General features: G+C 38.9%; 1 protein-coding gene across 10 annotated transcripts in view; it reads left to right on the top strand.

Annotated features, from left to right (window-relative positions):
• Positions 1 to 23,528, top strand: part of COLEC10 (collectin subfamily member 10) — a 237,312-nt gene that overhangs the window by 160,348 nt on the left and 53,436 nt on the right. For 8 of the 10 annotated variants that reach the window (XM_057532455.1, XM_057532453.1, XM_028168180.2 and 5 more), the window contains 5 exons: positions 4,442 to 4,513; positions 5,907 to 5,978; positions 15,354 to 15,407; positions 17,024 to 17,119; positions 18,977 to 22,755. In XM_057532455.1, the coding sequence (XP_057388438.1) occupies positions 4,442 to 4,513; positions 5,907 to 5,978; positions 15,354 to 15,407; positions 17,024 to 17,119; positions 18,977 to 19,368 (686 nt within the window). In that variant the 3' untranslated portion in view covers positions 19,369 to 22,755. Of the gene's footprint in view, positions 1 to 4,441; positions 4,514 to 5,906; positions 5,979 to 15,353; positions 15,408 to 17,023; positions 17,120 to 18,976; positions 22,944 to 23,528 lie in introns of those variants that run through there. The other 2 variants (XM_057532456.1, XM_007188811.3) reach the window with 2 other exon arrangements.

The following is a 23,528-nucleotide window of genomic DNA, read 5'->3' as shown; positions in this document are numbered from 1 at the left end:
CTTACTTCACTCAGTATAACAATTTCTAGGTCCATCCATCTTGCTGCAAATAGCATTATTTTGTTCTTTTTTATGTTTCTGTGGAATAATGAGGTCGTGATTGAGGAAGGAAAAGTACTGGGATGTGGTCCACTTTATGACCTTACTAGTGTATCTCATATATATGAGAGGTCCAGACGATAATTGATACAACTATGAAAATTTCCAAAAATGAAGATGCAATCAGCAAACATGGAAAAAGGGCATAAGTAGGGTTGGGGAGGATATATTTTAGGTAGGAATCTGGCCTCATTGATAAAGCACACCATAACACCTGTATCACTCAATTCCAAGGCTGACCAGGAGAAGGACTGTTAACAACTTGCCCCCAGTCCATAAGATTATTCTGGCAGTGAAAAGTACAGCTTCCAGTGAATTTTCTTTAGCACTTCCAAAACGAATTCACTAAGTTTTAATAATTACTTCCTTTGAGCAGGGGTAATGATCTAGGTTCGGCTATTTCATTTCAAACTAGAATTTCATTTTAAAAGAGTTTTTGCTTTTTGGGGAAAAAAATTGTACCTAAGAAAAATTGGTCAGCTGTGTGCTCTGCTGGAATTCTGCTGGAGGGATTATCACAGCAAGCTGGTGGCCTGGCAGGAGCTGAAACCAATAATTTTTGTAAAACTGAAATTAGTTCATCACAGTTTATAGCTTTTCATTTAATTTTAAAATGTAAGTGGCTATTTTTAAAAGAAGGAAAGTAAGTCTAAATTGCCCTACTAATCCAATGAAATATTGCCAAGAGGGTAAAAGCAGACCACTGTGCGCCATGTGGGAGATCCTTTCCAAAGCCTGCTTTTATGCCTCTCTTCTGTTCTCATTAAAACAAGTCCCAAAGATCAAATGAAGCTGGGACCCAAGCTGAAGGCAAGGGTACACGTTGTTTACTTCATCACTGCCAGCAGCCCTCTCACCACCAGGCTGGGATTCAGGCACACTGGTCAGAAGAATAATAATCCTGTTTTCACCCTCCCAGGTCTCCATCAGGAACCACCAGGGAGCAGCAAATGACTAAGTCACTCACCTGGCTGCCTCCAGTTAGATACGTGCTTGAAAATGAATGGGAAAGCTCATAAGAAGGGGGAGAGAAGACATAATAATGGCACCAATAATTCACATTAGTGTGGTTTTATGACTCACCAAACCACGTACATGCCTGCGTTTGATTTTGCCTTTTGGTGAGCAGGACACGCATCTTTGGTCCCGTTGTGCAGAATAGCAATCCCCAAACCCAGAAATGTTAAAACAGAAATGTGTTCCTAACCATACACCTTGTTCAGAACAAAAGCTTTGAAGGCGTTTTCCCTGGTTTGAATTCTGGCTTTATTACTTACAAGCTATGTGACCTTGGGAAGTGATTGAACCTCTCTTTGACCTCATTTTCTCATCTGTAAAATGGAGCTAAGAATAGTGTCCATCTTAAAGGTTTTTGTGGGGATCAAATGATAGGATGCATGTCCAGTATGCGGAACTCCTTTGGTGCTTAATATTCAATAAACATTACCATTATATTTGTAAAATGTTTTATGGCTCATAAAACATGTCTGGTTCAGCTATATTTATTAAGCTCCAGGGCCACTTTGCTAAATTCTGTGGGTGGTAGAAACACTCATGGCCCGGGTTATCTCACAGGTCACAGATGAGTATAAGGGATAGCAGAGATAAACAGACTCACTCAGTAGAAGGTGGTACTTTAAACAATGAAGATAATCAGAAGGAGAATTTAGCCCAGCCTGAGAGTGTCAGAGAGAACTTCCTGAAGGAAAATACTTTTCTAATTTTACCTTTATTAAAACTCTCTGAAAAAGGTATTATTTTGTCCATTCTACAAATGGGTGAAACAAGGCCCAAGGTCAAGGACCTCCCAAGGTCCCTCAGCTCATGCGTGGCAAAGCCAGGTCTTACTTATACTAAATTACCTCAAGGATACATTCCCTAGGAATTAAGTCATTGAGACATTGAGCTGGTTTCATCTTCCCCACTATCCATCTTATTTCAAAAGGAACAAGACGCACTTTCTGTGTCTCCACTTTTCTCCCTGAAAAATGTGGCACAGCGCCAAGTTCTGTAAAATCCACGGTCCGCTGAGAGTCACAGAATCCTAGACTAGAAGGAACAATTACTTGCTAGTAGGGATCTGGAGGGGCAGAGACATACATATTGTTGAATCCTAGTTCTACCACTCACAAGCTCTATGGCAATAGGGTAACAACTTAACCTCGGTGAGTCTCAGTTTTTCCATTCAGAAAGTGGAGCAGTAATTGTTTCCACCTCCTAGAACTGCTGTGATGATCACATTAGCACAGTGCTGGCACGCATGATAACTGCTTGATAAACATTCACTAATAACTTTAGCTAGAGAAACACCATCTAGTTCATCCACTTCACCCCACTGGTTTGATCACACAAATCATCTGTGCATCTTTTTTGAAATCCTTCCCCAGAAGGAGATACTAGAGTTTCATGTGTGAAGGGTTCCAATGCCCGACCAATCTCACAACCTGGAAATCTCACTGCTCCCTTTAAAATATTATTTCATTTAAAATATTAACATTCTAAAAAAAATAAAAAATAAAATATTAACATTCATTCTCAGAAAAAAATAGAGAATGACTTGTTATGCTTTTTCTGGATAAATGAATGAACATCTCAACAGTCTCTCTCCCAAACTAATCTAATCTAATCCCAGGAATTTCATTTTTGTCTTACGAAGTCTGTTATCTACCACTTTCCACTGGTGATGATCAGGATGCCTTCCTGTCCTGAGATTGCTGTGGGGATAAGGCAGGTAGCTCGTCTTAATAATATTGTGTGTTGGGCTCTTTATTTTCAAAGCACCTTCACATGCTTACCTTGTTGATCCTAATACAACTGGGAGAGTTAGGGAGGGTGGGGATTATCTCTACACTAAGGATGAGGAAACTGAAGTATAAAGGAAAGAACAACGATAGCCACCATTGCTAAGCACTTATATTCCAGGTCTTTTTTTGTTAATTTTTATTTTATATTGGATTACAGTTGGTTAACAATGTTGTGTAAGTTTCAGGTGTACAGCAACGTTCCAGGTCTTTCACACATAATATCTTATTTAAACTTCTCAAGAGCCTTCTTTAGTAGGTGTTAGTAGCTCACTTTAGAGGAAAGGAAAATGAGGCTCATAAAGGGAGGTGACATAGCCAACTTTCTCCAGATACTGAACGGTAGAGCTGAGAAACTCCAGATCTACCTCACTCCAAAGCCCATAAGCTCAGTCACTGGCTTTTGAAAATTTGCTTAACCCATCGGTGACTAAAATGACATTAAAATCCAGGATTCCTGATTCACAGTTCGGGACACCTTTCATCAAACCACTCATTCAGTTCTTCCTGACTGGACAAGTTGCTAGAGCTAGACCCACCTATGACTAGAGTAGCCTCTGCTCACACAGAACTGCTTTGCAGCTGTTCCCCATTCCTAGCTAATCTTCTGCTCTTATCTTCCAGGTCCATGCCTATGATTTGGGGGTTCTCAAGCATGCAGTCAGAGGGTTATAAATTTATATATATGTTTACATATCTATTATATATGTATACAATGTATATATATTTACATAATATACAAATATATATTTGTATTATACATTTATACATATTGTACATAGATATTCATGTATATGGATGTATACACATGCACAGGCTTCCAGAATTTGCCAGATTCTCCAGCAAGAATAAAGATTTGCCAGGCCAAACAAACTTCTCAGGGATTTGCCAATAAGGGTAATTCTTTAAATATAGATTTGGATGTGTGTTGGTTCGCAATTTTGGGAATTTCCTCGGTGAAATCTGCAACTGGCCCCATACACAGAGGGCAAGGGGAGATGAAGAAAGAGGCAGGCCACTCCAGATTGGTAGGTGAGAGGTTTAATAAGCAAGGGAAGTTACAAGGCTCGTCTTGAGTGGCCTTAAGACTAGTCAATCTCTGCACTCACCCACCAGAATCTTAAAGGTTTATATAGATGCCTTAAGTGGGCTCAGGCATGTATTCAGTCCAGGTGGTCTCAAGGCTGCATCCTTGAAATGGCTTGGGCTATGGGAGCTGGATGGAACATACATTCCAAGGACAGGGGAGAGGGTAAGGAGCCTCTGATTGCCAGGTTCTAGCTTGCTGGTCAACCAATAGTCACATCCTCTTGATTACCTCTTCCAACAACATGGGAGAAGTGAAAGAAAAACGTTAATGGGAGTTTCTTCTCTTTCCCTGAGTGTCCCGTTCACGTGGGCCTATAGATATAATCAAATCGAAGTTGTAAGGGCAGCACTGAGCTGAGGGATGTATTCTAACCATGTTCAGCTTTTCCTGGGGAGTCTGTGCTTATGTTACTATTTGAGCTGCTCCACTCATTCATTTTCCATTTCAAAAGGAGATGAGGGTGAAAAAGGAGATCCAGGAGAGGAGGGAAAGCATGGCAAAGTGGGACGCATGGGGCCGAAAGGTAGGTAACATGATATGACTTTGACACTTTTCTCTCTCTCTACTGGACTTGCCTTGGAAGTTAGCAGCTTTCATAACACCCTCTGCTCCAAAGATTCATGAGATGTGTTTCCTAAATGAATTTACCTGCCACCAGAGAGTTCCTATGAGATTGGCTGTCGGCAAGACTCGGACACATTTCTCAAGCTTCATCCTTAGGGCTGGTGGGAGAGGAACAGCCTGGGAGCCCTGGGGAACTGCAGTCTCTGGGAATATCTAAGGAACTCTGAGTTTTAGAAACACAGCCATGTTCATCGCTGTGTCCCCCCTCAGATGCCATGCTAAGCACCGCTGGCTGGCGGGCTTAGAGCGTGAGGAAGAAGATGTGCAACAGCAGAAAGAACTGTCTGACCCACTGATTTACTCACTTTTCTCCAAGATCTCTTGGCAAATGGTGGGGTGTATATGGGAAGAACAGGAGAAAAGAAAATGAGAATATAACACAAAGGCTATTAGGGAATGGTTTTACTCCCAAGCCAAGACTCAGCCTCGCCAGAATACAGCTTCTGGATTGTGATGTGTAAGCGCGTGTCTTCCGAGCCCTAGAACTATTCCTTGCCATCTGCGACAAGGTAGTGGCCCTAGACCCCTGATTTTAAAATCTTCAGTAAGTTAAAGAGAGGAAAAGACTCATAGGATTTTGAGACTTCAATTTGAGAAAGGCTGATTTAAACTCTTCTTATTCTATAAATATGTACAATGAACCGCAAAGTTATTCTCACAACTAGATAGCTTTACAACTGGTAAATATTTTGTAGATAATCATAGATTAAAAATGCAAATTAGTAACAATTTTGTAGGAACCCCTGATTATATATTTTTAACCCCTGATTATATTTTAACTCAGGAACCCCTGATTATATTTTTTTGGATGAAAACTTGGTGGGACAATCTCTGACGTCCCTTTAATCACTAGGTTTTATGATTGTATGTTCCCTCCCCTTTGAAAAAATGGCTAAGATAGTCCAATTTGTTTTAAAGTAGCGAGGAAATAGAATCCCAAAGTGAAGCCAAAATGGATCTCAGGGGGAACAGAATTAGAATAAACGGCAAGAATTTTTTCACTCAGTTCCTTATCTGACCTTTAGATTAAACATCCTCTGCTGTAGTTCTGTAGAAATATTGCATTTTAATATCATCAGGCCCAGGACTGTCACACTCACCCACATTTTAATTTTAATATATACATTATAATGCTATTAAAATAGTTACTATAGCACAGGATGTATATTACATACCACAGATAGAAGAATGCACTTTTCGGTATTTCCTTCAAGTGAATATCATACACTAGGCACATCATTAAGGAGAAGATAAAACCTTAGGATATAAAGATGACATGCTTTGCTTTTCAGGAATTAAAGGAGAACTGGGTGATGTAGGAGACCAAGGCAATATTGGCAAGACCGGGCCCATTGGCAAGAAGGGTAAGCTATATTTTACTATTCTCCAGTAGCAATTTAAAGCCAATTGAACCTACCCTCAATATATGTTGAAATGTTCTGTATCGTGAAAAATGATCCCTTTCCTTTCTTTTAAAACACGAGTTTTCTCTTTCCTCCTATCATGGGAGTTTCTTCCATACGTAAGCAATGTGTCTTTTTAAAAAGGCCTTGAGCAAAATTCAACTGAAATTCAGGGACAGATTCAAACATAGAGTTCAGTTAGTCTCTACCCAGAACTCTCTCCTGGGATCAACTGGTTACAATCCTTTATGCAATTAAAACGGGTGTCATGACCATGAAGCACACTCCGTTGTAGAAAACAATTATTCATAAAACTCCATGTAGCTGAGGACAGTATAATATTCCTTTTTAATGTGAGTGGAATAATAATAAGTCTGTGCCTGAGATCTATTAACAGGATAGGAATTTGAGGTGTGTGTATATACATCCTTTTGTTTTCAGTCATATCCTGATCCTGCACGCTCCTGCTTCAATATTATAAAACAGAGGTAGCCTCCCCTTTATTATCTAAGCACCCTATCCCATCTTCTTCTCCTAAAACACCACAATGGTAGCAGGTTCTTTTTTTTTTTTTAATAGATCTTTACTGGAGTATAATTGCTTCACAATACTGTGTTAGTTTCTGTTGTACACCAAAGTGAATCAGCCATATGCATACACATGTCCCCATATCTCCTCCCTCTTGAGCCTCCCTCCCACCCTCCCTTATTGCTTCTGATATTCAGCAACTCGTACAGACATCGTTCTGTTGGTTTGAAGTTACAAAGCGATCTCCTTTTACCTGGATACACAATTTATTTGAACATAGGAGAACGGGCTCAAGTGGGGATGATTTGCATCACAGGGGCATTTTAAGCAGATACTCGCTACACTGGAGCTCATCACAGTAGTAGTGGAAGGTGGCTATGAAATTATGACCTAAGTACGGTATTTACTCCAGTTAATTTATGCAGTTATGAGTTAATACCCCAGCTTTACATTTGCTTACGTTTCTCGCCACTGGGAATGGTACATGTATGGTCTGTAGTCGTGTCTGTAAGTTTTGATAAATTTTAACTTTTTATAATCAATTTGTGTATATTTTATGGTATAAATGATAAAATAGGCTGGTATCTACATATATTTTATACATACATGACATACCTAACTTTTTCTTAATTTTTTTCAGTATTTCTAGGCTGCGTGGTTTATCTGTGAGTTTTTTCAAATTGTTGCAAACCTCCCAAAACTTCCCCAATATATTTATATTAAAAATTTGCACATAAGTGAACCCGCACAGTTCAAACCCGTGTTGTTCAAGGGTCAACTGTATAATGCTGAATAACTACAGGACTACCATAGGAACCATGTCAGAGAGTAAAGCCAGATTGGTATGAAGAAGAACTGACCGAGGTCTTGAAGAATAGTAACATGTTTATGGAAACGGGGATAAAGCATTTGAGGAAGATGCAAGAGATACTTGTGCAAAGGTGCAGAGTGGGGAAACTCAGTGCCATGGGTAATAGAATTCTGCAGCCTTGATGTCCCCTGCAGCCTTCCATACGTGCTTGAGCAGCTGCATAATTAAACCAGCAGTGGCCAGCAGTGTGCTCTCCAGCTGTGGCCCCTCCCCTCTCATTCTGTGGCTTGGAACACCCTCCAACTCATTCCTTGGAGAAACTTCCTTTGACCTGCATTTGAGGGCAGAAACAGAAGGCAGTACCACTGGAAAGAAGTTACTATGGTTACTTTTGATCCAGTGGCTTATATCCACCGTAGAGTGTATCTTCACTTGAAGTTGAAATCCTCGTAGCTGAAGAAGCGCTACACGGACTCCTCATAGTTCATGGTCCTGCTGTAGGACGCACCTGTGGTGGTTTTACCATGAAGCTGATGAAGTTTTGGCTTCAGAGCCCCGCACTTGTCTGGGTTTTTCCCCAGCCGCCAAGAGGAGCCTCAGCGATGGGTTCACGTGGCCACAAGTCTTGGTGAAATTTGTAAAGTAACCTTAACTCATCAAAATGGTGCCTCTCAACATTTTAAAAAATCAATGCCTTGCCAACAAGCCTTTTGAGACGTATCGCCCCCTTAATGAGATGTTTAGACATATTTTTCCTTCTTGCCCACCCCTCCGTGAAATTTTAACACCCTCCATGGACTATATGTTATGTAGTTTGTGTATATTTATACTTTATATATTAAAAAAGAGTAAGATTTTTTTCAACCCCCCTGCACTGACTTTTGCATCCATGAGGTGGTACTGTCCCCACTGGAATGCATGGATTAAGGGTACGGTCTCCTTTTGCTGTTTCCCAAACATGCCAAGGTGCCTTCTTCTGCCCTCTGCCTTTGCTCAGACAGTTTCCTACCCCTACACACCTCTTCATCCATCACTGTGTGTCAAAATACCACTTATTCTTCAAGACCATGAAAAATAGACTTCTTTATAAAGCTTTTCCTGAACCCTTCCTTTGTGCTCTCCACCTGAGTTTGGACATCTGTTAAGGTGTGAACATCTTCCATCATGGATTATTTGGGCTGCCATACAGCAGAATATTTGAACTCTTGAGGTTTGAAATCAGAATGATTGGGTTTCAATCCCGACTCAGTGTCTTTCTTGCCATGTGACCTTGTATACATTTCTTAACTTATCTGTGCTTCAGTTCCCTCATGGACAAAATAAAGACAATAACAGCCTTAAAAAAAAAAAAGAGAGCGAGAGAGAGAGAGAGAGAGCACTGTCTCCTGCTCCAACTTCCTTCCAACATACTTCTCCTTGTATCAATTTGTGGAGTGGATACAAGTATTTTGGGAGCTAGCTAAGAAGAACTTGAGTGGGGGAAATATTTCGTTTGGACTTAATGAGATATATCTGTGTAGTTTGCAGTTACTTCCATGTACAGTTAAGTTCTTGCTAACAGTTCCAAAGTAGGAATAACTTCCAAGAATACTCCTACCACCAACTGTGCAGATCTATCCAAAGTCATAATGAAAAAGTGCAGGGGCGGAAGTCAGATCATCATAAGAATGTGTCCGGGGCATTCAGCCCAAGAAATGTGTCGATTGTGCAAAAGAAACAAGGCTTGAAATGTACCAGGCCAGAGTTAATCTGTGGAAAAAATTTTCAAATCTAACAGCTCAGATATGAACAAGACTTTACAGAGGTATTCTCAAAGTTGACAATATTCTTAATTTACATACACCATCAATAACAAGTTGGGAAGGTGAAAGAAACTTCTTGCGTTATTAATAATTAAAATTAAATTCAGATTTCTGCTATGGGCCATGAGAGATTCACCTGCATTAATCCTTCTGCTAAGAATGACTAGTTGAGTCAAAAAACAAATAAAACCATATCTGAAGGCATGAGAGGGCAACCAGATTGAAAAAGACTTTAGGGGAGCCACGCTAAGGTAAGCTCTACATCCTGTGCTGATTTTCCACATTTACCAATTCCTACTTGAGGCAGCATTAAGAGACTAAGAGGCTTGAGCAGAAAGCTACTCAAACTGCATTGGGAATTCAAGCCCTGCCAGAGGTGAGTAGCCCAGGAAATGCCACTCTTCTTCTCATTTCAAAAACAAAAGTTTCCAGTTAGAATTCCAGGAATTCTGAAAAAACATTTGATTAATCATATGCCCATTCATGTTAAAAAAATGTAGCAAACTAGAAATAGAGGACGTCTATTGAACACGTCTCTCCTGATGGAACACGTCTCTCCTGATATTGGAAATGAGATGAGCGTAGCCTTCATCACCAAGTCTAATCAGCAATTATACTCCAATAAAGATGTTAAAAAAGAAGAAAAAATTATATTATAGAAGAGGTGCCAGCCAGAACAAAAATGCAAGAACAAGCAATAAGAATCATAATAATTGGAAATGAAGAAGAGGGTGATTATTTCCTGATGACATGATAACATACCCAGAAAATACAGAAGAATCTACAGATTAGCTATTTGTGTTGTTTTTTAGACAGCTTAACTTATAAAAATCAATTTTGTTTCTAAATACTAGAAACAATTTTAAAAACTGAAATTAAAAAGATTCCATTTATTATAGCATCAAAATTGTCAAATATCTAGGAATAAATCCAACAAAAGATGCATAAGCTCTCTGCAACAAATACCACATGTTGATAATGAGAGAAATTAAAGAATATCTAAGGAGATGGAGGTAAAGCTACATTCATAGATTGGATGACTCAGTATTGTTGAGATGATCAATATTATTAAGATGATCCTCAAATTGATCAATAGATTCAGTGCTCTTTCAATTCACATCCCAGAAGTAGTTCTCTTGGAATAAGATAAGCCAATTCAAAATTTATATGGAAATGAAAAGGACCATGAATACCCAAAGACAATCTTGAAAAATAAAAACAAAAGTGAAAGATTTAAATTACTGAATTTAAATATTTATTATAAAGTTAAACAATTAAGGTAGTATTGATTTAGTGCAGAGACAAATAGACCAATGGATATGAATACAGCATGCAGAAACAGACCCCAAACTTGAATTATGCAAAGATGATATTTTTTTTGAAATGGGAAATGATGCACCTATCAATAGGTCAATGGATGTATATGAATGCAGCCAAACATATGCAGCACATAATATATGAAAAAAATGAATTATAAAGGTACAAAATTCTTTTATTAAAATTTTATGGTTTTTAGTGAATTTTGTAATGTGGTAATTGGCTACTTTTAAAATTTAGTGACTTAGTTTTCTTATAATAAGGATTCATTTTTATAAGTACTTCATCATTTGTAATTTAGTATTTTCTTTTTAAAGAGGTCTCCTCAAATTGTATAAGCTTCAGATAAAAATACATCATGATTCTGCTTCTGGCTCTATCAGCTTCATTTAACAAATGGTTAAAGGGAGGGAAAGGTGTAGCCAGAGTGTGGGATGTTGGACTTCAAGATTTCTGAGATGCGACCATGTTATATAAGGTTAAGATCTCAAGTATTGCCCTAGAGATGAGCAGAGGTAGAGTGGGAGGCTAAGTCATTGCCACGAACACGTCCAGAATTCAAGACCTTCATTAATTATTCTAGATGCTGCACATTCCTAGATTTAGATGTGCCAAATCTAGATGAGACTCCAACCAGGAGGGTTGAAGTTCATGGTCTTGAGCCTAGTCTTAATCCTTTCATAGAATAAGACTAGGTAACTTTGGAAGGAAAGGTGGTAGACGACAGAGTCAAAGGGTAGGATCAAAAGTTTTCGTATGATTTTCTGAGCCTTAAAATGGATGAACTTCCAAAAATTGGAGAAGTAACAGTCTGGAACGGATAGGGTTAACTAACCTTATCTTCTTCAGGCAATTCCTTATTCAAACTCAGTTGCCTATACACCTAGAGCACACCTCCACCACTTTATTATCGTCATGGCTTATTAGGTTGTCTGCTTCATCCAATACACTGTGGATTTCTGGAGGAAACAAATGAACGAAAGCTATATCAGGTCTCTTTGTTTAAATAATTATAAGGTGTATGTGAGGATGCTGCTTTTTAATCATTGTATTCTAATGTCTACTATACAGTAGAAACTTTCTAAATGTTTGTTGCATTAAGGATGAAAAAAATAAATGATATACATTATTTCCTATGATGTGACCTTCTTTTCTACTCTTTATTTCTAAGTACCACTTTTCCTTAACATCAGTTTTCACCATTGGTTAAGATTTTTTTCTCCTCCAGAGCTATGTCATGTCCTGGAATTTCAAAAAAAAAAAAAAAAAAAAAAAGGAGGTTCAGTGCTCTGGCTCACCTGGATTAATTTCATTTTTAATCTGAACTTTGAAATTTATTGTTCTCATTTTGTCATTGGTCCTTCTAAATTTTTCACTGACTCAGATTAATCTCAGCTTTCTGGGCTGAACTTAATGTTGTCACTTGAATGGATAAGGTAGCTTTCTGGATGTCAATATTTCATTTCAGGAATAGGAAAGGATGATTTAGTATAGGTAAATTCAATCTCATGACAAAATAGATGCTTTTACTTAAGGTTAATAATCTTTTTTACAGTGAAAGTATTATGGTGCTTGTTTGTTTAAATGCAACCTCTAATTCTTCAACATTAAGACAGTTAACACAGAGGTGTTCTCACTTATGGGTCAAAAATAAGTTTTTATGTATGCTTTAAACAAGATTTCGTTTTGGGGAAGTAGACACTATGAGCTCACATTCACCATGAATTGGCTAAGTACTTGGCATGCTTTCCTTTACCACAGCTCTGATTTAGGGGGCAGAAGCCAGCACTGGTTGAACATCCTCTGGGAGTCAAGCACAGACCTAATCCCATGATAACATTATCTTCATCATTTGTAATTTAGTATTTTCTTTTTAAAGAAGAAGGATAATTTATCCTTCTTAATGATCTTATGACTTAAGGTACCACTATTCCACTTTAAAAATGAAAGAAATGGAGGCTTAAAGGAATTAAGTAACCTGTCCATGTTTAGCTATTAAATGGCATAGTCAGGATTCAAGCCCTGGTTTTTCAGACTTCCATGGTTTTTCATTCCACCACACTGCTTTGACTTTCCCATCTGTTAAAAAAAAGGAAAAGAATTCATGTCAAAATACTGGAAAGTAGTCACAGTGCTTACATCTTCTCAGAAAAAAAAAAATCCATGTATCAATTCAAGTATCTATTTCCCACATTAAGATCCAGTTAAAGGCTACCGCTTCAACGAATCTTTCCCTGCTCTGATCCACAGCCGTCTTTACCTTCTCTGAAAAACTACCAGGCATTTCCTTTATTTCATTCTGTTTGTAGACAATGGTGCTAATGTCTCATCTCCTTGGTCTCTTATGTGCACTTTGTTTTCCTTAAAAACCTATTTTTTTGGCTGTGCTGTGTGGCTTGCAGGATCTTCGTTCCCTGACAAGGGATTGAACCAGCACCCTCAGCAGTGAAAGAGTCCCAGCCACTGGACCGCCAGGGAAGTCCCCCAAAACCTATCATTTTCTAAAGCAAATACTCTATGTATGCTTTTTTTAAAATGTTCATTATTGGCCTTAGACCAGAACCAGGATCATAGCAGAACTAGAGTCAATTTTCAACCTATGTTGAATTGAAACGATTCACATATAAAGAAAATAAACTATTTTTAATTAAAATATTAAGCCATATTCATATGAACTTTCAAGTCCATATTGCTTTTGGTGATGATAGGACTGATATTCCTTTCAACTTTTTATAACATTTTTTGAAGACTTTGCTTCCCTTCATTAAGTCATTGGTTAAGTTATTTGAAAAACACCATGAATTGGGGAGTCAGAAGTGGTTGGGTTTCAATACCAGCACTGCTATTGAATTGCTGGATGCCCTTGAGCAATTTATTTTGCCTCTCTGATCTTCAATATCTTCAGTTGTAGAATAAAGACAATGATAGGACCTAGCTCGTTGGATTTAATATGATAATACCTATAAAGTATCTAAACAGTACTTGACAAATGATTGGCACTCAGCAAATATATATTCCTTTTCTTCCATTAACATACTCTCAAAATCTAGTCTTATCTTTTCCAATTTACATATAAGGGAAATGAGGAGTTTGCAGGACACAGCTTAGGTGTGTCCAGATCAATCTTCCTCATCAGGGCACTCGGCATAGTTTTATGCTTCTTTCCCAACTGTACCTCTGCTGTACATTGTTTCCTATGTTGATCCCACCTTCACCTGCTGAAGCTCCAATGCCATCTCCTCAGGAGAGCCTTCCTTCATTCTTCCAGCTGGGGCACTACCTCTTCCAACTCCCTTCTGCATTGGACAGAGTATGTTATCTCTGTTCATGGTCTTTCTTATAATATTTATCACATTCTGTTGTCATAGATTTCACCATTGTCTCATTTCATCCAAGTACAAGTTCTGAGGCACTCCCCAGCATACTTAAACTACATTTGGGGTTTCAAGGACTCCCCTCCTTTTGTCTGGGGAGCTCATGAATATCTGGCATCACTGTAAAGAAAAGTGTCCACATGGGTCAATTTGGAAAAGCTCAGCAAATCCTGGGGGCCCTGGCAGGCATGCCTTTCTGCATGATCAGTGGCCAATATGTACGGGACTCAATGAAAAGCAGTCAGCAGACAGTGATGAAAGAATAGCTAGTGGGCAGGCAACATGGGGAACCCTTTGGGTTTTAGAGTGGCTCCCAGTTTTTCCCTTTTGCTGGGAAAGGAAGGGGTTAGGCAGAACCTCAATGCTGACTCCATTGCCCCTTACATTGCCGCCTCAGTCATATACCCAATTCCTGGCCACGTCATTATCCTACACAAGTAAGCCTCATACTCTTCTCTAGCCTGGGTGACCTTCATCCTGTATTCATCCCCCTGAATTCTTTCTTATTCTTTTTCCAGATCACCGATGAAGCATAAACTCTATTTTACTTCTATCAGGGTCTTCTCTTTTGAGTCCCCAAAACTTCAGGCAAACATTTCCTCTTATAAATCAAAAGCTTTTGCTTTCAATTATTGTGCCTGATGTGGGCTTCAAGAACTTATTTTGAAGTTGAAAAAAAAATCAACATTTTTTTTCTCTCTGCTTTAATAATTCTGATTCTCTGAGAATTGTTTTGTGGATGTCTCTGACTGAATAAGAAAAGGGTCAAATACAAAAAAGAGCAGAGAGGAAAATTATCAAGGTTGTTATGTCAGTATAATATTTTTGACACAACTTTATATTATGGATATCTGCATACATCACATCTCTTCCAAAAAGCATAAACTCTTTCAAGCCAGATGTTTAATCTTGTCTCTCTTTATACCCTTTCAAAATACCAATCAAGTCTTTTGTCTTGCATAGAGTAAGTAAATAGTAAATATTTGTTGAATTAAATTGAAAAAGCACGATACATGTTTTTGAAAATCCAAGGGCAAAGCCACATGGAAGAACTTGGGGGCATAATAAATACACAGACACTGTGTAGTGCTAATCAGTTGATCCAGATATGTAAAACAATGGCACTTTTTAAATTAAAAACATGCAGAATATTGTCTTAGCTTTGCCCAGAAGGCCACATTATAAAAACATGTTAGTAAGATCAGTGACACAAACTTAAAACGTTTATACATCCAACTGGAATTCTGCATTCCATCTAATTAAATTATGACTTGTTTGACTTGTTGTACCTGTACAGCCAACTCAAAATCAAATTATTTTTATAAAACCAAGGAATATTTGTCGGAGATATTGCAATGAATTTTAAAACCTCTTTCCTGTTATTTTAAGTGTATAAGATATTGTCTGCCTGAAATAATTCAATTTCATTATATTTTATGCATTCTATTCATCAATAACACTATTTTATGTAGTTGTTCTTTTCATGGCTATGGTTTTTCTTCAGGTGACAAAGGGGAAAAGGGTTTGCCTGGGATACCTGGAGGAAAAGGCAAAGCAGGTATAATATACTCAGTTTTTCTTCTTAATTTTTAGCATCATTCCAAATCTATTCATCTTAAAAATGAATATAGTTTGTAGAAAAACAATAGTCTTTTCAGTGGGATTAACCTCATTTTCCTTGGGCCAGAAGAAAGGGAAGAATGAAAATTTCCTCTCTATCTGCTGGTGACTTTCCAAGCCTCTGGGGAAGGGGAGGATGGTGCATTCCACCCCCCACCCCCACCCCACTGTGCTTACCATGAGGCAGCAAGCCCAGCACATCAGGAAGCAGCCCTCATTCTCCGAGACCAGGAGGAAAATCCATGAGGGCCACAACAATTGGACCAGCACGTCTTACATTCCACCAGCATCTCAGCCAAATACTGGCCAAGCGGTTTGCCAGCAGCAAACTGCCCTGATCCATTGAGGCCCTGTGGTTACAGATCATGCCTCAATGGCCGGGGAGCTTCTCCCTGATACTGAAAGAGAGGTCGATTTCCAGCGCTTGATGCAAGGAAAAAAGTAGCTTGTTCTTGGTGAGCTTCAATTATCTCTATCCATAAAGGTGTAGTGCAGACTAATTCTAAGAGCTGTTTTAACTTCCTTATATTTAACTGTGAATGTGGATAAATAAAGACACAGATATATTTTTTTTCCTTTGGCTAATAGAATTCAATTTGCTTTTCAACAACCAAAGAAACAAAGCAAATGGAAATGTTGACATGAAGCAGCCATTAAATAGGAAAAGGGAATCATTTGAATTTTTTTTTAACTTTTTATTTTATATTGGAGTATAGTTGCTTAACAATGTGTTAGTTTCAGGTGTGCAGCAAAGTGATTCAGTTATACATATACACGTGTCTATTCTTTTTCACATTCTTTTCCCATTTAGGTTGTTACATAATATTGAGCAGAGTTCCCTGTGCTATACAGCAGGCCCTTGTTGGTTATCTGGGAATCATTTGAATTTTACGTCATTTTCCTTACAATTCTTTCTCTGCCACATTACCAGTAGGTAATTGAAAAGGTAAATGAGCAAAGGGGAATTAATGGCAGAAGTTAAAATCATAGTTTATGCACAAATGGGACAACTGACTCTTGAAATTGTAACATAGATCTATTCACAAGATTTAAACTTAGTCCTTGAAACATTAAGCTATACTCCAAATGGATAATCAGAATTAACATTTATTTCATTGTGAAAGTTTTCTCCTGTCTTGGGAGAGTTGTGAGAGCCAGTGAACAATGCAGTAACAGAAGAGAAGACTGGCTAGAAATATGTTTTTTAAAAGCTGTAAAGATTTTATTCTGAGACTGGCATGTTCTGTGTTCAACAAAAATGCCAAATGGTCCACATTATGTGTACAGTGGTTAGTCATATTTACTGTTCTTTTAAAAAATCTGGTTTAGAACTGTGTTTTAACTAATTTAAAATATTTCAAAAGATATTTTCTGAATTCCTAAAGACAAGATATATTGGAAACCCTGTCTTAAATAAAAGACGAAAGCATAGCCGTTCACGGAGAGACGTAGCCAGACTAGAAGAAGACAGTAAATATTGGGAAGAGAGCAATTGCTCTTTTCAACCAGTCTGCTTGTGCTTCAACATGAATTCACAGCTTTGTCATTTAAAAGGGACTGTCTGTGATTGCGGAAGATACCGAAAAGTTGTTGGACAACTGGATATCAGTGTGGCTCGCCTCAAGACATCGATGAAGTTTGTCAAGAATGGTGAGTCTCTTCTATTGCTTTGTACTATTTATCCATGGATTTATCTCTTTCAACACTGCAATTCCAACTCCCTAGCAGGAAATAACTTTGGGCAAAGGCCTACTGAGATAGTGTCACCAGTTTAAAGGTCTCTCAAAATCCTAATTATCCACTCACTCTAGGACACTTCAGGTCCACTTCCTGTGGACATACATATGTGCGTTCCTATGGGTAGAAAAGGGTGCTTTAGTGAGAGAGGGGAATGAAGAAAAGGCAGAGTTTGGCTAGCTGGGCCTTAAGAAAAAAAGGGCCCAGGTTTCAAACAGCCAGCATCTCAGAAGATAAAAGTAATAATAAAAACAACAGCTACTTTCTTGAGTACTTGGAATAATAATAATTTTTATGATTAGACCGAAGCTTAGAGAGATTACCTTACCCATAGATACAAGCTAATGAACAGTGGAGCACGGATCTGAACACAGGTTTCATGACTCCTCTACCCTCAGTGCAAATCAATAAGAACATTATGCATTTCTCTAAATTGTGCAGTTTTCCATATTAGTCATTTTTGTTTTCCCTTGTATTTCCCTATTAAAGTTCGCAATAAAGCCCTTAAAGTGGGGCTTATGTGCCCTCTCCTGAGACAGTATGAATGAGGGAACTGTTTTAGTTACTGTTACAGTTGGTTTCACTTTGTTGTACTTTATTATAATCCAGCCATATTTATTGTACAATACTGGAGGCACACAGATGCCATCTTGTGTCCATTCTCATCTTGTAATACTAAAGGCATAGGAAATGCTTGATATGAACTAACCTTCAGTTATAACTCTGGTTATAACCTATACAGGAGATGCTGCATCTGACATGACTTGGATCTTAATGAATAAACCAGACCCCAGAGGTTCAACATAGCGCAATAGTCCTTAACATTTGAGTGCTCATAGATTGATTTGTAAATTTTAACTTATAGACCCTAAAAAGATGTATGTAGATGCCCCCATAGGCCAAAACGTACATAGCATATTATGAGCCCGGGATGATTCTGAGTCCCCAGTTCTGTCCTGAATCCTACTCAGAAGCTCAGTCTACTTCATGTACCTGGAGTGAAGTATAGACCATCTCAGTTGATGTATATGTTCACAATCTAGGAATCTGGCCCATAGGGACAAACTTCTGTATTATTTCCATATCAGTCCAATAAGCCTTTACCACCCCCTAACACTGTTCCCGGCACTGAGGCTACAGAGTCGCAAAGACATGGTCACTGGCCTCAGGATGCCCACAGTTCAGTAGAAGAGACACACAAACAATTAGACTAGAATGTGTCAGGTGCTGTGAAGTGAAAGGGACAATGGAAACACAGGGGAGAACGCACAAGAGTGCTCATGTCTGTCCAGGAGCATTGAAAAGGCTCTCATAGGAGAGAACGCTTCCACTAAGATCTAAAGGACGGGTAGGAATTTGCTGGATAAAGCAGTAAGAAGACCTTCCAGGCATGAAAGGCACGGAAGTGGAAGAGAGAAGGTCATGCTCATGGAACTGTAAGTGTGGCAAAAGCATAAACTAGGAGGGGGAAAATTGTCTGAGATGAGCTGAGTGACAGTTCATATAACACATCTTTGTCAAAATAGCTCTCTGCTTCACATTGTGAGGGAAGTGAAGGAGAAAAAGACAAGGGAGGACCAATGACAGGTGTTGTTCTCCATTCGACAACTAGAAAGGTGGAGAAAATACTGAACCAGTGCCCACCTCATGACAGGGTCTTGGAAAAGAATTTTAAACGTTGAATAAATGAATTTCAATTAGGAATATTTTATACTTAGCATTTCTCTTTTTGACATATATAATCACATTCTTCTTTTCCTTGCTGCAAAGTCATAGCAGGGATTCGGGAAACCGAAGAGAAATTCTACTACATCGTTCAGGAGGAAAAGAACTACAGGGAATCCCTGACCCACTGCCGGATCCGGGGTGGAATGCTAGCTATGCCGAAGGACGAAGCTGCCAACACACTCCTGGCAGACTACGTCTCCAAGAGTGGCTTCTTCCGGGTGTTCATCGGGGTGAATGACCTCGAGAGAGAGGGCCAGTATGTGTTCACCGACAACACTCCACTGCAGAACTACAGCAACTGGAAGGAGGGTGAGCCCAGCGACCCCTACGGCCACGAGGACTGCGTGGAAATGCTGAGTTCAGGCAGGTGGAATGACACAGAGTGCCATCTTACCATGTACTTTGTCTGTGAGTTTGTCAAGAAGAAAAAGTAACTTCCCTCTTGCTGCACAGTTGTCATTTCCCTGTGACTACCATGGCAGTTATTTTTATCCATCTTTTTCTGGCTAATTACACGAAATTCATTCTGACTCAAGGCAAGTGAGAAATGCTAGACTGAGGTTTGGAATCTCCATCGCCATGCTCGTCCATGACAATTTTGAACATTTTCATACATGGTATGTTATTGAGCCATAAGCTCACCAGGTTATGGGTCCCAAGAGATAGTTTGAATTACTAGTTGTGCAGGAGGTGGTTGTCTGTGTCTCAAGTGAAAGTCTCTCTTGGCATTTGCTCTGCCACCTCTCCCTAGAGCCGTAAACCACTGTCTATCTAGCCCAGTGGATAATTGGATAGTTGGCTGGGGATGATTAGGCTCCAAGCCAGACATATGAGAGGCTCTTCTCTTAGGAATGTCAAGGTATTATCTGTCTTTGAACCCAAGATCCCCAGTTCTTTGACCCAATCCACCATGGCCATAGCCACACATGCAAGGTCCTCTTCTTTGCATAGACTCAGAAATACTTCAACTCTAAGCCTCTATATGAGGAACTTCTAGCCTAGTGCCCTGTTCCAGACCATATGGAATCATACAGATAACTTTTGTTCTTCTGGTTGACAGCCTTCACTGAAGTATACCAAGCCTTGGCCCCCTTTCTGTAGGCCCACAGGTTAATTCCAGGCCTCCAGATATTAACCCTCTGATCTGAGGAAAAGGGAACTCTAGAAATTGAAAAGAAAAAAAGAAGAGGTTAGCTCCCACACAATATTATTTATAATCCTCCTGTTAAATTGCCCCCCTTCTATTAATATGGCTCCATTTTTCCTCATCTTAAGTTTATCCATAGCAACTTTTCTCCCCTTGGGCATGGAGAATGAAGGAAAGGGTTTGTGAAGCCTTCAGAAAACTCTAGAAGCTTCAGGGTGCTACCAACACCAAGTCTCTAAGACCCTTCTCTGCCTCTAATATATCATGCACGGTGACATTTTGTGGGAGGCCCTTTATTCTCTGTAACTGTATGTTGTAAAAATCTCACATCAGTGATGCTTTCAAGTACTATGACATCGTAAGAATGTGTCAAGTGTGCAGTTTGGAACATGCCTGAGACTCACATTTACTAAGCTGGTAAAATTCTACTTTGAACTGCAGATCAAACCTCAAAGCAGCTCTAAATTGAAATTTAAAAATAAAAGTTCAACAAAACCCTAGATTATCCCCTTATAAACTGCTGCTCCAGTTACAGTTTGTGACATATAATTAGACGTTTAAAATGCTGGCAAAACAGTTAATGAAGTAAGAGAAACAGATCAACAACATATGTTCACCTTAAACCACCTGTCTATGATTTCAACCATGACTAACCGGTTATGAGATAGGACTTAATTAGGTTATTTCTGTGAGTTTATCGAGGGTCACAAACTCAGGTTCTACAGAGGCCATACAGGTGACATAAATAAATGAAGTGGAGCAGGTGGGGATCCTGAAACACTGAACACAGCTTGCCCTCCCAAAGGAACCAGCTGCTTCTCAGTCACTGCTATTTTTGCCATGGAGGACCCAATGTTGCTACATGTTCTGATATTTAAGAGAAGTCAGAAAGCTGGAACTTTATAAGATACCTTTATATTTTTAAATGTTGGCAACTAATCAATTCTTAATCCACATTCTAAGTCATACAAAACAGTCTGCTAACCAAAATTGTGACCTTTCCACTTCTCACCTCTGGGGAAAAGTTCTGAAGGTTCTAACTGTGTAGGATGTCATTAGGGCACAGTGACATCAAAGTCAAGATCTCCCATTTATGCCTCATTCAATTCAGCTCATAACAGGACTTCAGTCAATGTTTGGCATTCCTCAGGTTAATAGATTAGTTACTAATTCAGACTTTTGAGAATGTGGCATATTTTGAACACAGGGCAGTTAAATCAAAATGACAAAGCAGGACACCATATCAAATCCAGTATCCTGGGGTAGAATGCCAGCCAAGAGCTTGAGGAACAAGAATCTAGAAGCACTTAGAGGAAAAGAAAGGGATTAGAAAAGAGGAGAGCGGGAACAGACAGTAAACATTGCCTATGGGCAGCTCACACCGGGATCCATATTCTGATTTGTTCTAAGCCCCCCAAGTATGAATATTAATTGTGTGTACTGTCCATGCTATTCTAATTTCTATTATGATTGTTATAATAATAACAACATTTGTCTCAATGACTCATCGTTGCTGCCAGTGCTTCCAAGAGAAGATGACAGAGTTTCAAAGATAGGATTCATCCTGAGACCTGGCCTGGGAGAAATTTTGAAGGCACCACACACTTAATTAGATTTGCTATAAAACTTACTTTGTGCTTTACAGACTAAATGCCTTCACATAACATTTTCCATGTGATCCTGATAAACTCTGTGAAGTATGGAGGGCAGACGTTTTTACTGCCATCTTTCCAATGAGAATACTGAGGTCCAAGGAAGCTAGGCAGTTTACCAAAATCAACTCGTTTGAAAGAAAAGCAGGATTTCACTCTGCTGATTGAAACTGTCGATCCAGTGTTCTCTCCAGCCTATGTTTTTTGCTCTTATATTGAATGGAATTTCATCCACGATTCTCTTGTGATAACAGGGGCTCAAATAATCTCTCTTGATTACTTTCCAAAGTTAAAGATTAGGGTTAATTAATAGAAATGCTGGGGATTCAGAAACTTGCCTTACAAATATGGTACTCACTGGTTTCTTTTTAAATTCAGGAATGTCTACACATGTCATTAATGTTGAGGTGATTTAGTACAGTGGCACTACAGTTTTGCAAATAACTACAGATTTAGGGAAAGCAAGGCAGATATATTAAAATTAAGATTGGCCAAAAAAAAAATGAGCAAGTAATTATTTGCCCCATAAGAGAATAAAGTAGATAATTCCCTTAAATAATTAGCATTTAAAATCAATTTCATTCTCAAAAGTTCAATGTATATTCAACTTTTCAGGAACATATCTGGGCACTTGCCAAGGATGACATAAAGGTTCCAGGGGAAGAAAATTAAAAATTTATTCACAATTGCACTATGCTGCCTTTTCAAAGCAACACACTCTATAGCCAGACAAGAAGAAAAATATTATGTCCAGAGTCACTGCCCAAACACTATAGAAAGGTATACATCCTGTGTTGAGAGAAATATAACAAACATTGATTACACTTTGGACAACTCACCCATAAAAACTACTGGCATTAAAGAAAATGTATTTTTTCCTGCTTAGATGTATGAGCTTCTTTGATTGTTGTTAACCAATTAATTTTCAGCTCTCTGGATTGCGTACCTGGAGACCATAAGACGTCTGTGGAATAGGAAAGGTTAACTAAATAGCAGCACCAACTGCATCTGCCACAGATAAGGTATACATAAATTTTTTTTGAACATAGGACTTTCTTTTACTGCACTCCTAACAGATGGTCACACGGTCCATATTTGAAGGTTTTGGGTAATTTTCTAACCCCATTAGAAAGTTTTTCCTTACAGTGAAATAAAATAAGCTGTCTCTAATTTCCATCTATATCCTTGTTCTCCCTTCTGCCGTTCATAACTCTGAGAGGTCTGACCCCGAGACAAGCTGCAGCAGGCTCTAAATGAAAGTACAAATCAGGACAGGGGAACTGTGCTCACTGCGGCACTGGTTACTAAGGTGGATACCCAGTTTTGTACATTTCTCTAAACCTATATGGTATGCCCCACTCCCAGTGAATTCAGATTTTGTTGGTGAGGCATTAGAGGCACAGATACAGAGTAGAACTGGGATTGAAAGTCATGTGGGGCATCTCAATGATAAATAATCTATTTATTAGGAGAGGGTATTCAGTGGAGAGGGTTCAACCCTAAGGGAGGAAGCTGTTAAGAGGTTGATGGTTTGGTAAGACCTGATTGAGAGGGTTCAGGGTAGGTGTCCAGTGCCAGTGGGATGAAGTCCAAGTCAGAGACCAGGTTCATGAAACTGACATGGTGAACAATTGGCTTAGGTGGCTAGTAGAGCTCACTAACTCATTAATTCATCAAATGTACTTATGGAGCATTCACCATGTGATGAGGGCTGGAGACACAGTGGAGAAGAAGACAGATCAGACTTCTAGCCTCAAGAAGAGAGCATCTCCTTCGGCTCATTGAACATCGAGGT

This window comes from Balaenoptera acutorostrata, chromosome 17 (assembly GCF_949987535.1).
Source record: "Balaenoptera acutorostrata chromosome 17, mBalAcu1.1, whole genome shotgun sequence".
Taxonomy (NCBI): domain Eukaryota; kingdom Metazoa; phylum Chordata; class Mammalia; order Artiodactyla; family Balaenopteridae; genus Balaenoptera; species Balaenoptera acutorostrata.
This window is presented reverse-complemented; position numbering and strand designations above follow the sequence as displayed.